General features: G+C 38.2%; 1 protein-coding gene across 3 annotated transcripts in view; it reads left to right on the top strand.

Moving 5' to 3' along the window:
- The window catches only part of itga11a (integrin, alpha 11a), a 56,408-nt gene that overhangs the window by 29,643 nt on the left and 8,483 nt on the right, over window positions 1-18,282 (top strand). For all 3 annotated transcript variants that reach the window (XM_044097499.1, XM_044097507.1, XM_044097515.1), the window contains 9 exons: window positions 3,130-3,273; window positions 7,642-7,845; window positions 9,195-9,325; window positions 9,451-9,617; window positions 11,221-11,360; window positions 13,289-13,399; window positions 13,470-13,555; window positions 14,621-14,831; window positions 14,911-15,009. In XM_044097499.1, coding sequence (XP_043953434.1) covers window positions 3,130-3,273; window positions 7,642-7,845; window positions 9,195-9,325; window positions 9,451-9,617; window positions 11,221-11,360; window positions 13,289-13,399; window positions 13,470-13,555; window positions 14,621-14,831; window positions 14,911-15,009 — 1,293 coding nt within the window. The remainder of the gene's footprint in view (window positions 1-3,129; window positions 3,274-7,641; window positions 7,846-9,194; window positions 9,326-9,450; window positions 9,618-11,220; window positions 11,361-13,288; window positions 13,400-13,469; window positions 13,556-14,620; window positions 14,832-14,910; window positions 15,010-18,282) is intronic.

The following is an 18,282-nucleotide window of genomic DNA, read 5'->3' on the forward strand; positions in this document are numbered from 1 at the left end:
CAAAGGGGTCGGGTGCAGTGTGGGATGGGTGGTGGCCGACGGAAGGCGCCCTGGCGGTCCGATTCTGGGTTGCAGAAGTTGGCATTTAAAACATGTTTTTATGAAATCACCAGAGTCAGGCGAATTATTTTAGGTGGAAAGTAGATAATGTTCAAAGATTTTAATGCATTTCATTTTCTTTTAACATGGGAATTTTCACCCAGTTTGTGTACTTATTTTTTTATTTTTTTTATTTTTTTCCAAAATATTTTTATTAGAATTTTCTGCTATATAGACTTACAAGAAAAGAACATGAAAAAAAAGACACAACACAAAAATTAACACAATGCCATCCCTCCCCCCACCCCAAAAATAATAATAATAAAGAAAAACACACAAAACCCCAGGGCTCACTATCTACACAAAAAGAAAGAAAAGATTAAGTTCACATGTCACATTGTTCAATAAAATATAGGAAGGGGGACCAAATATCATAAAAGTCTTCAAGTTTTCCTTTTGTTATACAAGTCAGTTTTTCCATTGCCAGGTTGTTGCTCAGTAGTTTGATCCATTCATTTATCTTTGGTCTTTCTGGGTTCCTCCATTTCAAAGCAATCAAATGTTTAGCCTGCAAAAGGCAAAAATTCACAAGCTTCTTTCTCTTTGTAGGTACTTTAAGTCCATCTGGATAAATGTGTAGTAGGCAAAGTTTACTGTCCATTGAAACATCCTGTTCAATCAGACGAGAGGTGAACACAATAACCTCCTTCCAGAAAGTTTGAAGTTCCACACATTGCCACATACAATGAAAAAGAGTACCCTTATCTATATTACATTTAACACACACATCAGGAATGTTTGAATTGAAATGGTGAAGTTTTATAGGAGTGATATATGTCCTAAACAACCATTTGTATTGTAATAGTCTAAACCTTGTGTTAATCGTTTGTGTCTGTGCTATTAGACAAGAGTTGTTCCATTCGTCTTCAGAGATTTCTGTTTGCAAATCTCCTTTCCATGCTTGTAGATATGCGAGACTGTTTTCTTTTAAGGCTAAAAGCAAGATATTATAAAATTTGGAAAGTAGACCCCTACTCTGATTGTGTTGAGTGGCTATATATTCTATGGTAGAGAGTGGGGGTTCAGTAGTGGATTTCAGTGACGCAAAAACAAAGCTCCTCATCTGTAAATACTTAAAAAAGTGTTTTTGAGGCAGACTGTACCTATTTGCCAGCTGTTCAAAGGACATCAAAACTCCTTCACTATAAAGGTCCCCTATTTTATTTAAGCCTTTATTCAACCAAATTCTAAATCCTCTGTCTGCCCTTCCTGGTTTGAATCTGTTATTTCCCCAGATAGGTGATAGACATGAGAGCTCAGACACCTCATCCAAAACCGAATGCGAGTGGTGCCAAACTGATATTGTGTTTTTGAGAAAAGGATTTTTGGTGTTTTTTAATAGGTGTTTGAGATCTGCTGAGTAAAGATAGGATGTCAAAGGTAATGTTAGTAAGTTGTTCTCTATTTGTACCCAAGAGGGTATGTCTTGTGTACTTATTTTAATTGTAGGCAAAATATAGATTCATATAAATCTTACTTTCTGGACATTTCATTAGAAGCTATATTTTCTACAGTTTACTTGGTATTTATAGAAATAATGTTCAAATCATTTATATATAAAATTGCAGATTTTCCTTTTGTGTATCCAGTGCAAGTTACAGAAATACAAATAAAAGTCTGAAAGAAGGAAATTTAAGTTTGACTTTGGAGCTCAGTAAAAAGTCTGTGATCCACTGCAGAAGTCCTGCAGCATATCGAACTGCATTATGACACAAGTGCAATTATTTTTGGGACTCCCAGAGAGCTGCAGATGGCATCTTGAAGTTGAATATTAGTGTCTGCAGAAAACCAAGTTCAAATCCAGCATTGTGAAGCTGGCTGTTTTTTGTGTCAGTGTACTCACACCTGGCAGCTCTTCACAGCCTGCAAGCCTGCAAGGCAAGCCGTCGCTTCAGCTTACATTGTAACATGCCAACAACAAGTTATCCAGAGCAGCAGATGTTTTTTTTTTTTTTTGTTTGTTTGTTGTTTTTTTTTTTTTTTGGACTGAACTATTCCTTGAACTTACAGCTCTTGAACAAATAACTCTTTTCGTATCATTTTATAGCCAGATGTTTCCAATCTGTTTCGAAAGAACTAGATGATGTTCCCTTTATTCAAGCATCTGATTCTGACTCTATAAAACTTTAAAAGCCTAAAAAGCATCAGGATCCACGACTCGCTGTGACTCATCATAGGCCGTCTCATGCGCTCAACATTCAAGTTCAATAAACACTCAAGTCCATCAGTGACTCATTAAACTAATAAGAACCATTTCAATGTGTAGCATTATACAAATAAAGTGCCTTGCAAAAGTATTTATACTCTTTAAAAATATCCCTATTTTGTCATTTTACTTCACTTTGACTTAATTATTGTTTTGGGTGATTAACCAAAATAAAGTAGTCCAGAATTATCTTTCTGTTGAAAACAAAAAAGTGAGACATCTGTTTAGAAGTTCGCCACAACTTGTTTGGGCACAAGACAAAAAAGTGGAAAAATGGAGGGAGGCTAGTATTGAACCTTGTGGCCTACTTGGGAAACAGTAAATCTGGAGGAAAAACTAACACAGCAAATGACCCCGAGAGTAAAACATAGTGGTGGCAGCATTATTCTAAGAGAATGTTTTTCATCAGCAGGGACATGGAAGCTGAGCTGATGGAAAGATGGATGAAGTTTAACACGGGACAATCTTAGAAGGAAACCTTGGAGAGGCTGCAAACATACAGCCAGAGCTACGGTTCAGATCAAATCATATATGCCCCTATAATTTGGTCCTACAAAGTATTCCCTTACAGGTGCTGATTATAAAAGCATGCCATAAAGTAAAAGTTTGTTATTTGAATTCATAAAAATGCCTAAAAAAATGCATCTTTTCTCTTCCATTTTATAATTAAGTGCATAGCTGTGTTGGTCTCTAACATGAAATCCAAAAAAGTGTGTTGAAAATGTAGTCGTTATAAGAAAAGTTCAGATGTAGAGTTTAAAAAAAATATGCCTTCAAGTGGAAATGTGTAGTTAAAATAAGACGCATGTCGGCTTCTGTTTCAGATTGGCTCTTACTACGGCAGTGAGATTGCGCCCGTGGACATCGATGGAGATGGCATTACCGACAACCTGTTGGTGGCAGCCCCGATGTTCTTCAGTGCAGGCATGGAAAAAGGGAAGGTCTACATCTACAGGGTCACCGAGATGGTGGGTATTGACTCTTTAAATGCACAGAACACAGGACCGTTTGAATTAAGTTTTGGCGAAACCACTCAACATCCCAAAAATGGGTCAACACCTGCTCCAAACCAGATGTCCCGAGCTTTATTTAGGCCACACCTGTTGGCACAATCAGGGTTTGACACATGACCTTCTCCTGGTCGAGTGGGAAAACCTCTTCATGCCAGCGTGCAGACTTTACAGGATGTGGAGAGTGAACTCAGGAGGAAAGTATTCTGCCCCTTCCGAGCTCAGTTCCAGCACACCGTTTTGGACGTGAGAAGCGTCTTCAGAAAGAAAAATGTTCCCAGTGCTCCAGGTCTGTCTCGCTTGTTGGGAAAATGAATGTCCTCAGCTGGTTTAAATTCAGAGAGCAGGCATGGATGAGGTATTTAAATGTCTGTCGTGGCCAAAACCACATCACAGGTGTCAAGTCTGAGCTTTCAAGCAAAACATAAACAAATCATACCTTAGCAGTGTGTCTGATCATTAAGACAGAAATGCCACATGTTCAGAGCAGTTAATATTAATGATGTGGTTGATTCAGGCGTTGCTTGAGATGCTGCTTTGTGAATTGGTTCTGGAAATACACTTGCATACGTCTCTGTGGTCATATTAAATACTTGGAAAGTGCGCAGGGATTCCACAGATTAAGGTTAGATAATGTCCTGACACATTGGTAATTAGCGCTAAAAACCTACCTACGTAGCCTTTTGATGACTAAACTTTTCTTTTTCTTAGTTTTGTACTTTTTGCTTATTGGAGTTGCTACGTCCAATATTTACAATTTTTGTTCACATTAGGCCTTCTAGCTTTTCTCTGGACGAGTTCAGTTCAACTCCTTTTAGCTTTCTTTGTTTGGTGTTGTAGTTATTTTTGTTCTAAATAGTCTAGACATATCCATACAGAAATATTTGCCACAAAACAATCTTCTAAGAATTTTATTCATCTCAATAAATCAGAAGATATCCTAAAAGCTAATTTATTTCTTGTTCAAGATTAAACTCTTACATATTTTTAGATGCATTATACAGAGTGGTATATTTAATTTGGATTAATAAAGATGATTATATCTTACAATTAATGAAAATTGGAATTATAGGAAATATAAAAGACACAGGTTGTTTTAATCTGCATTGAGTCTGGTGTCTCTCATCAGCCTCTTTACAATAGTCCAATAGAGTCATCACAGCATTTACGTCGGGTAACTCTGCCGGCCAATCGATTTGAAACAGGCTTTGAGTAAAAACAGTGGAATTATAGAAACAGAAGATGACACGACTCCTGAAAACGTCGCTGACTGGAAAATACCTAGACATCAAGCAACCTGAATTGCTGTACTCTGGGACGTTTCCAAATCATGTGTTAAATTCACATTCAAATTGGATCTCCCAGCAAAATGGGAATCAATACTTATTTGAAAAACTTGTACTGGCAAGCAGAGTGTTGAGTCTCGTACTAGTTAGTCACCTAGTTCACACATCCATGAAGACTTTGTTTTTGTCCCTCACTTCTTCACAGAAGGTCTCTAAATCTTTTATGATTCTTTTGGCTGCATCTTGGCCACCATACCCCTGGAACTTTTCTACATTTATTAATGGTAAACACACAAACATAACTGCATTTAGCTTGGAAATTATGTGAGAGAGCATCCAAAACAAGGCAAAGTTGTGAAACTGAAGGAAAATTGTATGGTTTTAAAAAATACTTTATTCATATGTTTTCAATTCATTTCAGTCAAAATGTGTAGAGCAACCTTAAGCTGTAGTCTAGATACAGAAATTACAGCTTTGTTTAATCTTATAATGTTTTTATAAGATTAATAAAAGCACTATCTGCCTCATATTGTATGTATTTGTGATTCTGATCCAGTCCGTCTTAACCACACATGATTTAAATTGCAAAATTTTAATCATGTGTGTTGACTTGTCAGTGCAAATAAGGAGTATTGAAGTGGGGAAACCCAATTGAGACATATGTCTTGCCTCAGAAAATGTGAGGTTGAAGTAGAGAGGGAGCTTTTAGGACAGGTACAGAAAAGTCGATTTCAATTGCTGGACAATATGTCCTGAAATCTGGCAGTGGATAAAAAATAATATTCTACACATTATATCTTCTGACACGTACAGCTGTCTCGCTGTGGACCGGTCGTGACCTTTCGGTGCCTCCTCACAAACCATATGTTTCAAATTAGACAGCATTATGTTTCCCTGTTTCTTTATAAATCTCCCATTTTGTCACATATCCTCGCATCAGGTAGCTGAGAAGTAAAAACCCCCATTTAAGTCAACTTTGCTTGCATCCACACGACTGAAAAAACAATTGAGCTCATGTTTAATCTGGCAGCCCAGAGTTTTATTACTGTACGACTGTTTGATGCCAAATAGAGCAAAGATATGGATGACTACTAATGGACTCCGGTTCCATTTTCTCAGACTTTTGTCTGAAACTTTTTCCAGCAGTCTGCTTGCCTCTGAAGTCACGGCTATCTTCCATGGGCCTTAGCACTTCCTAAGAATAGAACTTCAAATAAATATCTTTAGCTATAAGGCTTTCTTTTTTTCCTCCCAGAACCCAAAGGTAAGATTCTTTAGATTTCTTTTTTAGTGCCTGAAGTTTCAGTTCAAAGAAAAGGAAAACAAAGAGTTATGTGCAGAACACAGATGTTAATCCAAACTCTGTATTCTGTTTAAAAAGAAAAACATAGAAAATAAGTGGTCTACTTTTTCTGTATCAGCAATGGTTTGAAGATAATTGATGCAATAAACTCTAATGAATGCAGAGCACAATAACTTTCTTTCACTCGTTAAAAAGTTTCAATCCAAGGATGGAGGGTCCTGATCACTGGGAAACAAACAGAACAAATACGATTCCTATATTTAGGATATAATTTTCTTTGAGAAACAAATAGTAAAAATGCTATTTTGAAGCATCTTTCTTGGCCAACACTCAAGTGATTACAGTTGAGCTTACCTGCTGCTTTACTTGGGTATATATGTTTTTCTAATATATAAACTTAATAAATGCTTCCCCCCCGTTTTATCTGTGACGCTACCATCACATCTTTGAAGCCTCTTCACGATTGATCATGTGTCCTCATTAAAAAGACGTCAGTATGTGAGATTTTTGTTTTTAATCTGCAACATCTGGGTCTGTTTTTATGATTGTCTGCTGATTGAAGTAAAACACATTGCTTACCTTCTCGCTGAAGAATATAGCACGAAAAGCAGCATAAATTACTCTTTGTTCAGTTTGCTGTTCATGAGAGGCCATGTTGACTCTTGTTCACAGCAGACTGAGTCTACCGAAACAAATTTGGTGAGGTGCAGGATCAGCATTGATTTTAGCAACTTGTAAGTGCAAAGCTGGTTATTACCAGGGATTCAGTGACTACATTTTGGCGCCACATACAGACTTCACATAGTTTTTTAGAATGTGATGAGTGACATTTTTGCATGGAGCAATGGTTGTAGAAAAGATGGCGTGTTTTATGGAACTTTTAAGACAAATTAGGTTAGTTTTTTTTTCATTTGGTGCCCACCTAAATATTTTTGTTGACCAGTCTAAATCTCAGAGCAGCCAAACGTTGCTTTTTGCAGCGGTGTCATACATCGGCAGGATGTCTGAAACTACTCCGCTCTTTAGCAGAACATCAAAAACAGTCAGAGGTGTTGAGCTGGCCTCCTAATTCTGACCATCTGAATGTTTTCCAACATGTCTGGAACATCCGTTCTACGTAGGCTCCATATCGTAGACAAGACTTAAAGGATCTACTGGTAAGATCCTCTGTACAATACCAGAGGACGTCGACAGAGATCGTCTAGAGTTCAACGAGTCACAACTAAAGAAAAGCTGCAACCTGTTAGGCTCCTGGTTTTGATGTTGTTGCTTATCAAGATACTTTTACACAGCACAAATCTAGTTTTTCTCTACATGCAGACGACAAAACCCTTGATGGGAAACATTCAAAAGACATAGAAGTGCAAGCTGTATTCTTAAAGAAAGGGCATCTAAGTCACATTTTAGCTTATGTCCAAAGCAAATGTTGCTCAAGTCAGCTAGTTTATTAGTTGATCTAATGATATATTTTTTAAAACTGTGCCACAATCGATAGCAATGGTGGACAATATTTCTCTAATGGTAAACAGGGTATATTTTTATATTATATTTAGACGTTTAGCGAACAGTGAATTGCTAAAGATGTTCAAAATTCCTTATTATCGATGTTCACTTGAGAAAAACAAAAACCCTATTCTTAAAATTTCAAAAACGGATTTTGTGTGATCACAGCGTTTGTATAACATGGGGCTTGTACGGACGTGTTTGACACATGTATGTTTTTGCTTCTTGGCTCAGAATCGTTTCATCCCAGAAGGAGCGTTGGAGATCCACAACGGCGGCCAGAACGCTCGCTTTGGCTCGTCTCTCGCTCCTGTCCCCGATCTCAATGGTGACGGCTTCAACGACTTGGTGGTGGGAGCTCCGCTGGAAGACGACCACAAAGGCGCCATTTACGTTTTCTTTAGCCAGCACAACAGAATACTACGAAAATATAAACAGGTAGGGCATTCGTTAAAAATTTCAGACGAACACAATTTTTCTATATATTTTGCTTTTGTCTCCATTTTACACTTCTACTGAATTTGAAATGCCTAAAATACATTCATGAGCCTGACATTATCAGACATTACTTCAAGTATCTGTGAATATGCAAGTTAATAACAGACAATAAATAATGTTGTTCACATAGAGTTAGATTGGATTTCCTTGAACTGAGATTTTTTTATGAGTTTGAAACATTTCTTAATTTGTGATTCATCTACATATTTAAAATAATGTACCATATTACCTTCAGTTTGTTGAAAAAAATCAAAGCATTTTCAGCATGGTGGAAGCCACCAAACTTAGAGATACTTATTACCACAAAATGCAAAGGTTTACTGTATTCTCAGTGGAACTGGACAGGACAATTTACACAAGTTCAATGAAAATGTCACCGCATATCCTGAATATGGTGACGTATAGAATATGCAGCAGACACTCTGTCTGCACTGATGAAGATTTACTCACCTTGGGATGCTGAATGTGGTTGACACAGCTGGGGATGTTGACTTATTTCATGATTGTTTCAGTCAATAATCATTCGACCACTTGAGGCGCTCGTTGATATATGGAGCATTCAACTTCAGCCCAGGAAGAAAAATAATACCATCATGAGAAACTTATTCCAATCTATCCCTAAGGCCCAGTGCACTGTAAATTTTACACCCTTCATTTAAAACAGAGTTGTGTTTTGTTTTATTAATAAATTGGTGCATTTCTTTTTGGAATTTAATGTTTTGGCTTTAAAAGAGTTATCTTTTTAAGTGTCGACAAGTAAAAAAACAGATTAACACCAAACTTAACAGAGCGCTGCATAGTGGTAAGTTTTTATCACTGTTGATTATCTGAAGAATCAAATGGAGGCTTGTGGCCTTTAGTCTATAGAAGTTAAATCCATAATTAAATACAAGTTGCCACTGAAAAATAAACAAAAACCGGAGCAAAAATTTGAGATGTAGCTGGAATATGGAGTAGCAATAGTATAAACCTGAGCAACAGAGGGAATGCAGAAAGGAGATGCAGAATAATAATTCAGTCAGTATTATTGAAGAGGGGTCAATCACACTGACCAAAGTAATAAAAAACTGCTAAATTTACAGACTGCTGAAAGAAAATTAGTTTAAATGTCCTCAATTTAAAATTAGAATGTGACATTCCAAGATGCCGGCGATATTTAAATGCACATAATAATAATCATTAGGAAATTATGTTCTTGTTACTTCACACATAAAACTTTCTTCATTTGAATGTAAGCTGGTGTTGTAATAATTTAAACACATGCTTCATCTGCTGTCTGTGTCGTCCAGAGAATAGCAGCGGTCGATTTGGCTCCGGGCCTGCAGTACTTTGGCCGCAGTATCCATGGCACCATGGACATGAATGACGATGGTCTAGTGGACCTGGCAGTGGGTTCCCTCGGTGCTGCCGTTCTCCTCTGGTCTGTACATAACTCTGCTAGTGCAATTATCATTTTATGCTAAACTCTCCAGAAAATGTTAACAGACACATTGTTTTCCAGAAACGCACTCTAGCCTCACAGTCTCACCTTTGTGACCCTCACAGGTCAAGGAGCGTTGTGCGGATATACGCCAACGTCAGGTTTGAGCCCAGCAAGGTGAATATTTTTGTGAAAGACTGTCAGCGAGGGGGCAAAGACGTGACCTGCATGTCAGCGATTGTGTGCTTCAACATCACTGCCAGGACGGCCATTCCTCCCACACAGGAAATGGGTAAGCCAGCAAAAACAATCATATGCAGGGATAACATCTGCAGTTTACTACTTCCTTCCCTTCTGTATCATTTGTCCAAGCTGTTTTATGTAATACTCCTTTAGCTGTTTGTTGTAATTCAGTCGGAAACGCAAAGATAAGTTGCAGAAATATGTTTAGTTACATAACCACTAGACTTGTGAGATCTGTTTACTTCTTTTATGAGCCTTAGGATCGAGAAATCCTTTTAACAATTTAGATATAATTGTTTCAAAATTGAGAAATCGTATTAGGTTATTAAACTGATTAAATAAGTTTATTAAAGTCTTGCAAAGCCCTGCAGCATTCTGGCTGCCTGTAAAAACTGTAACGGATTCTGGGCTCGTGGCTTCTTCTCTGGCAAAATGAACCTCCGGCCTTGAAAACTGCTACGTCAGTACAACTTTGGCACATTCAGATGTTTCTTCAACTGTGTACGAATCTGCTTCTCCAGTTGCTTCTATTCACAATAAAGAAATGTTGAACACTCTCTTGCAGAGGACGCAAAAAGAAGTAAGGGTGCACCAATTGCTAACTAGTGTTAACTCCAAACGTACAGACGTGACATTGTGTGCCAGTCTCCCAGTCAGACCTATGTCTTGGCAGAGCAAATAATTCTTAGATCTGTGCAGAGGTAGATAAGATTGAAGAATCAGATCAGCCTCACGTGTAAGCATTGGCCGATCACCTATCTCCCAAAATTAAGGAAATTGGTGCCAATAAATCGATAAATCGGAGTAATCCTACAACGAAGAGTGTTGTGCCACCAGAAGTGACCCACATGAAGCGGTATTATTGTACTTACCATTTGTTTAAACGGCAGGAGCATCAGAGTGCTGCTGCATTGTGCACAGGGGGAGTTAAACTTTTGACCCAGCAACATCTTTATCAAATCTGCTGGCCGTGCCAGAACAGAAAAGAGGAAGAGAAAAGGGGAGTTATCGTGCCCTTTGTGGCTGAATGCTGCGGAACACATTTATTTGATTTTTCCCTTCGTCACGTCTGCCAAGTAATGCATGGCAGATGTTCTGGTGATGGAGAGGTTCCTGCGGCCTGACGAATTTTTATTCTTCCTCGATCGAAGTTAATCTCATTTATGTTTATCTATTTACAATATTTCTGAGCATTGTCTACAAAACAAAGACCCATATTTTTGTTATTTATTTCTTAAAACAGAAATTGGCTTTAAAGTTAGAGTTGTAACATAAAAACAACGAACCAAAACTGTTATAACTGATATCTCTACATATGAATTTAATTTCTGGTTTAAGAGTCCTGCAGGTTTCCAACTCACTTGTTGACCTCAAACATAATGCATGAATTATTTAAGATTTTTCCTCATTCCATTACAACATAAGCCCATAAGCAAATAACATCTAGCACAATGTGTTCTGGGGAAAGGGGATTCTGGGGATTCCTGTATGGGATGGTCACACGTTGATCAAACACACTAAGTCAAGCATTTTTTTTAATTTTTTTGCAGTACGGCAGTGATATTATTCACCATAAACTTTATTCAATCAGCCAAACGTCTACGAATAAAAATAGAAGTGGTTGCTACTAATCCCATTTCTGGTCTAAACAGGGATCAGGTATAATGTCTCCATTTTGGAGAGACGTTTCAATCCTCGGGCCGTGTTGGATCACCCGAGCAAGATGCAGCCTCAAAACCTGACTCTGCTTCCTGGAAGTGAAGCCTGCGAACACATCTACTTCCATGTCATGGTGAGGCTCAAAATGTGGGAAACCAAAGTCACATGAAGGCATGAAGCCAAAATTGTTGTCATGTTTTTGATTATTGCATCTAAATATTACATGTTGATAGTCAAAGATTTTGTGTCAAGGAGGATTCGTAAGGAAAGTTCTGATGTTCTTATATTTTAGATCATTTAAAGTGGTTCTGATACATATGGTTGCTATTTGTAGCTAGTAGACGTAGCTGGATATGATGTACTCCTGCAGTGTCATTAGTAAAGTACAGTGGTACAGTGATCTTGGTGGCTCAGTGACCAAGATCAGATCCTGTTGTATAAGTCCAATAATTCATTCACAAAAGAAAACTAACATCCTAAAAAAACAATACATTTCTAGTGTTTGTGGTAAATCCTCTGACCGTTAATCAAACTATCACACTCAGGAACTCTTTGGTTGAATGCAGAATGAAAGACAGTAACACAAAACACAAAACCATCCACACAAAGCACAAGAAAGCTAACAGGAACCAGGAGCTGGGAAGTTGGAAGATTTTTTTTTTTCTTCACAGTGATTGAAACAACAATCTATGAAGTCTAAGCCACACTTTATTTCGAAACAAAGATTTACTAAAAGGTTACCCAAAGGTTGTGCTGGGGGCCAATGCGATTGATTTTGCGCTGTCCTCGACCGCAATTTAAGAATATTACATTTTCCCTTCCAACTTAGACGACTTATTCAGATAGAGATTTATTAGTCATTCATTAGTCACATTTTGTGGTTTCATTTTAATTTCATAGTAAGAAGGTCCACAGCAGTTTGTAGGACTGTGACTTAAAACCAGAATGTGGCGCACCCATTTATTCTGTTCTGTTTTCCAAAGAAGAATGGCCTTCATGCCATTCTCGTTGCTGAGCACAGACGTTTTTAGACAAAAAAAACCAAAACAAAACAGAAAACTATGCACCTAAAAATGAGTAATGAAACTGCATGCCATTCTTTTGGTAAGGCAAATATACAAGACCTATTTTAATATTTTGGCTCCACAGTGATTTCCAGATCCCTATATAAGTGCAATTTGGAGTAGCTCTGCATCCAAATTGCTCACAATTTAGAAATAGAAGTAAAAGTTATCTTGTTTATATGTCCATTGCAGTAAAATGTCTCCTTTAATGCCTTTACTGATGAGAGTCTCTGTGAATCTCTCTCAGTAGTCCAGCAGCTTACCATTTAACAGTCTGTAAATGCTAGGAAAACTTCAGTGCGTAGCCCCATTAATTTAATTGGAAATTATGTCTTAAGCAAAGTTTTTCCAAAATAAGTAGCATGCATTTTCAAAACTAAAATTCCTCCTGCAACGCAGGCTGAAGAGCTGAAAAGCCACTCAAATGCATGTGTATCTGCTCTACATTGCGCATTGTGCTGAGTCTTATTCTAGCCATATATTCTGACATTGTGTTAAAAGTGTGACTGAGAACGCCTCACTGAGCTGTTCGGCTTCAGCAACCTTGTTGTTATAGCTAATATAGCCTCTCTGCTGCTGAGGGAAATCGGCTAACTCTGCAATGAAGAAGCCCTCAGGCTCAACTGTAATTGTTTTTCTCTACAAAGACAGAAGTGATTATGATTATAAAACCCACCCACATTGATGAAGGATTTGATTGGTTGATCTTTCCTACACTTTATGGCCAATCACAATTGTAACACGTACCCAGCATTTTCTCTCAGTTGTTTTCGTTCTTCAGATAAAAATGGTAATAAATGTAATTCACTCATAAAAAAATAGCTTTAACTTTTGGTTATTATTGAGATCAAAAAAGAAATTTCAACCAATTTATTCCTTCAGAGATGCTTTTGAAAATCTATGGCAAAATATAGGCAATAGTGAAAATATAGTTGCAGTGACAGACCTATTTCAGTGATTGCTGTTTGAGTGAACTGGCTTTCTTATTTATATATAGGAGACCACTGACTATGCAAGACCCATACTGTTTGCTGTGCAAGTAGGACTGGAAGATCCAGACCAGGGACCAGTTCTAGATGACAGCTGGCCTGCTGTTGTAAAGACTGAGGTGAGGGTACCTTTAAGTTGGTGAACAGTTAAGAAAAACTGCTAACAATAGGATCCATTTGTCTGAGCAGCTGCCCTTCTGGAATGGCTGTGATGAGGATGACCGCTGCATGCCGGACCTGTCCCTGCAGAGCACAAACGACCTGATGACTCGAAAGTGGGTAGACTTATATTAATCACAGCACATGCAGCAGTGGGTGAAAGTGTGCAAAAGTTTGAAAAGTGAATGAAATTCTGAATGAAAACGTTCAGGAAGGTCCAGGATCCTCTCCTTAAAATGATTTGGCCAAAGGTTGCCACCAGGGCAAAGCTTGCTCAGGAGTGTTCCTAGACATTTTTTTTTGGAGGCTAACATACTGTAAAGAAAGGCAATAAAGTAGCTTCTTGTCACAAAGAAAAGCATCAAGGACTGTGCAGGAAGTCGTGAAATTTGACTTGAAAGACTTGGGCGGGGAGTTATTTTCTCAGGCGATGCATCCTGTAGCTCTCCGTGACTTAGATGTGACAGTCGGACTGCGGGGAAGAGGGGGATGGAGGGAGTCCAGTCAGACCGTCGGTTCCTGAAACTACAAAAAGAAGACCCTTGTAAAAAAAGGACACAGGGTAAAAAGCTGGTGAGGTCAAAATGACCCCGTCTCTTAAGAATGCGGGAGGGTCAAACTGTTTGCAACATCTGTCCAAAGAAGGAACAATGAATGCTTCCATTACCCCTGAGTCAGCAACAGCGGACAATCTTTTTTAATGGTTGCTTACTCACTGTTCTAAAAAAATACCTCCATGAATAAATGGGATCAAAGCCCCTTAGCCCAATAATCCACAGCAAGTCGGTAATGAACAATAATTTTCACGTCATAAAAAAAATCTAATAGAAAGATGACACACTTAAGTTACATTAAACTTCTGGATGCGTGGCCTAAAAACTTTCCTTTTAGTGGTCAATCCTCAAAAAGCAAGGCGACAAATAATTGTGACAAACATCAGAGCTTGATGAGGACTAGACCATCAGAAGCTGACGATGTCTGCCAAGATGGCTGAAAGATTGAAAAAGAAACTAGAACAAGACACTGACAAAAATATGTAACTGCACCGAAGCAGTAAAGTCTGCTCTCTGTTGGTCTGAAAATGTATAGCCACAATTATGCATATAAATAAAAAAAGCCTTTTCTCACCCACCTACACTCGGTAAACTCAACTTCTGGCTTCTGTTTTCACTGTCTCCCAGACAGTTCTGTGCTCGTCCTGTGCAGTCTCGTGGCGTTTTCTGCCGCCATCAGGGCGGACCAGGGTCAGAAGGGTCGCTGAGGGTCATTGAGGGGAACAAGAGAAAGATGGTGGTGGACGTCAGACTGGAGAACAGAGGAGAGAACGCCTACAGCGCCCTGGTCAATATCACATACACGCCCAATCTGCGCTTCTCAAGCCTCATAGTGAAGGTACGCCTCGACCTGTAACCTGGTCTGCAGTTTCGTCTTTCGTGCAATAAAATCAGGACGTTGATGTTTATTATTTCAGGACACCTCAGAAATCAAAATCGACTGCAACACAGAGGAGAAGAAGCGAAATGAGAAGATCTGCAATGTCAGTGCACCATTCATGCGAGCCAAATCACAGGTAAGATAAACGCAAAGTGAATTACTCTGAGATCGCATTCCATTCTAAAGAAAAAACTAAACACTAATAATTTTGTAAGAGATGACAACTTTGAAAACATGAGCTGCAGCTTTAAGATGGCCTTCATCTGCATTTTCTTTTTATTACATCTGTGTTAACGGCTCGATTAAACCAAACAACACATTCAAGATTACAATCAGCATTCATATCTTAATTTGTATCCAGAATGAATTTAAGGTGGATTTATTTATAGGCCTGGGAGTAGATAGCAACCCTCACAACCCTGTTAAATTGCTGCAACATAATACCTTTTTCTCCCTAATGCTCTTAATTCCTGACTTCAGTTGTAGCCGCTTGAACTCTAAATCTGAAAGTTCAACCGCAAAGCAAGAGGAGGAATTGCTTACGTTAAGCAAATAAAAATCAGTCGGCTCTGAAATCAAGAAGTTTGGACAGTAAAATTTCAATTACGGCTTTAAAAAACGAAGCCTTGAAGAGATTTTAAACATTTCTTAGAATTAGACAGCAGTTTTTGCTCTTTTTTTTTTTTTCTGTCCAAAATGACCTTTCAAGTGTTAGAAGTTCCTGGCTAGGATTCGTCAGTCTAGCTTTGTTTATAGGTGAGTGGTGTCTTGCCAAAATGTGGTCTGTTAAGAAGCTGATGAACAGTAAATATACTACTTGTTTTATATAACAAAAGGGAAGCAAAAGAGTCAGCCTTTTTTAAAGACTAGAGTCTTAAAAAAAGGCATGTTGGGAACGCTTGGTGACTCAGTTGATAAGAGTGTGTCCTGGGTTTGACTCCAGGTCTCAGGGACGTCCACTGCATGTCTCTGATTCTCTCTCCTCTCTATTCCGTATCCACTCACTTTACAATAAAGACAGCTAAGACTTAAAAAGAAATCATTTTAAAAAAAATGGCATCTTGATTTAGCAAATGAATGATGGATTTTTAAACAAAGAAAACAGCCATAAGTTGCAGGTTGTGATCTTTCAGTGGATATTAACCATACTGAGCTGCAGCGACCAGTTTTCTAACTAAACACCTGTTATGTTACGGAAAAGCGATAGCAGTTTATAGATTTAGAAATGAAGATAAGGCAAGTCAATTCTTTCTTAGTCCCACAAGTGAGAAATTCCATGCAAGCAGGAAGTGAATAAAAACAGCACAGTATGAAAGTAAAATAAGGTTAAATTCTTCCTGTCATAGTAACTGAAGAAGTTTAGCTCAGTTAAAAAGTTAGCTAAAGATTATGCAAAAAAAATTACAAATATTGTAGCAGTTTAAGTGAAAATTTGAGTGATTTTAACTCTACTTCTCTATTAAGTTGTTCCTCTCCCTGGAAACTCTTTGTATGTAATGTAGGCAGCAAGAAAGAATGTCTGCAAACCTCGAAGAACATAAGTAAACAATTGGATGGAAAGCGAGCCAAAACGTCTCCACAACAATGAGAGAGACACAAAATACTTAATTCAAGTAAATGCTGCTAAAGGTGGTTGTGCAATCTAGAAAACTGTGGATTGTGTTTAGTTTTTGTTTTTTCTTCACAAAGCTTTTTATTATCTATTTTTATTTAATTATTTTTCGCTTCTCTTCATGGAGTTTTTATGTTCTCCCCATGCAGTGAATATCTGTGTGACTGGTTCTGTGCGGTGTGTGTCGGAGTCGATGAATGGGTCGACCTGTCCTTAGTGCGCCCCTCCTATTGCTATGATGTTCCTGGCCAGTCCTCCATGCCCCTACAAACACTAACCTGGTGTAGAAAGGAAAAAAAAAAAATTTCTCCCCTTTGCTTCATCACTGGTGCACCAGGTGAAATGGAGAGAAAAAGGTGGAGATCTCATTTCTCCCTCATCTGTTTCTGATTTCACTATCAATTCTGCTGTTTCTAAACCCTCTCCACTCAGCTGTAAAGTCAGCACTATTTATGGGACTTCACATTGTTCTGTTATTTTTTTTGTTTTGAAGGGAAGAGACTTAACTTTGTTATTTAGAAGGTGATGTTTGGGTGAACCCAGATAAGGATGACGTTGGTCTTTTATCTCGCCCTTTATATAAAAGCACTTAAACCCCTCTTGTTGAGTCTAAAAACTCGTCTTTTCTGTTCATGTCCCGACAATAATCTCCCTCGCTTTCCACATTCATGTAAATTTTGTGTGAGGAAAAAAAAGGAAGAAGCTTAACCATGTATTTATAACAAACAATGCTCGTCTCCCGGGCAACACAACATCCAGCATTTCCGTGCTGGTTCTCTCCAGCAGCTGAACCTGGAGCACCCGGCCACCCTTTAAATCTCCCAGAGTGATTCATACCCGCTCATTCAGCCTGAACAGCGTCCAGAGCCACAGAGCTGGACCGCTCTGGTCAAGTTCCTTTTAAAAATGTGGTGAATGTTAAACAAGGATGATTGTACACCTGGGCAGCTGCCAAGCCAGTCCAAACCACTCTTTCGCTGAAGGAAAATAGGAACTTTGATGCAAGCTTTTTTTTTTTTTTTTTTCTTTTTAGGAAAAAGGCAGTTTTGCCTTCTTTGGTTGCTTCTCTCCACTGCAGAATACAAAAATAAATACTGTAAACTTTAGGCCTTTACGTTGTGCACATGTTGGTGGCTTCTTGTGGATCCACTCTTAGTTTTCTTTATGTTTTGTACCCATTGGTGCTCACTAGTTGATGTCTTTGTTTAATTAAGCTTCCTCTCAGCATGTTTTATTCCAGTTCATGTCCTGATTACAGAGATTGCTTCGTTTTTCCCAAGATTTCCCAGGAATCTTCACAATGCTGGTCAGCCTTCTCCTTTCGGAGGCATTGTGGCTGGAGAAAAGAAAACAAGAAAGAGACCAGTGGGGAAAAAAGAAATCAAGAGAAAAAAGAAAAGAGACACGGATAACAAATTGTCTTGGTCAAGACACAGAAGCTGTTGTAAGGAATATGTTAGAGCTTTGGCTTTATTAAGATAGATTTCTGCCAGCTGATGGGATTAAGATAGTAGTAAGAACTTTAATTATTTCCCAGCTTGACTGTTGTCAGATAATTTAGGCAAAGACTTAGATGAACATCAACTGATGCAGAATAAAGCTGTTTGGTATTGAATTGTTCCTACAGGACTAGCATAGACCCCATACATTTTAATTTAGACTGGCTATGATAGGGTGTTAGCTACTATCATCAACATGAAAGTTGTTGTTTTTTTATTATTTCAAGGTCCAAGTTTTTTTGTTTTTTCAGTTACAGAACAATTTAAATTCATATGAATATGTCACGAGACATGCAGC

Source organism: Gambusia affinis, linkage group LG02 (assembly GCF_019740435.1).
Source record: "Gambusia affinis linkage group LG02, SWU_Gaff_1.0, whole genome shotgun sequence".
NCBI lineage: Eukaryota > Metazoa > Chordata > Actinopteri > Cyprinodontiformes > Poeciliidae > Gambusia > Gambusia affinis.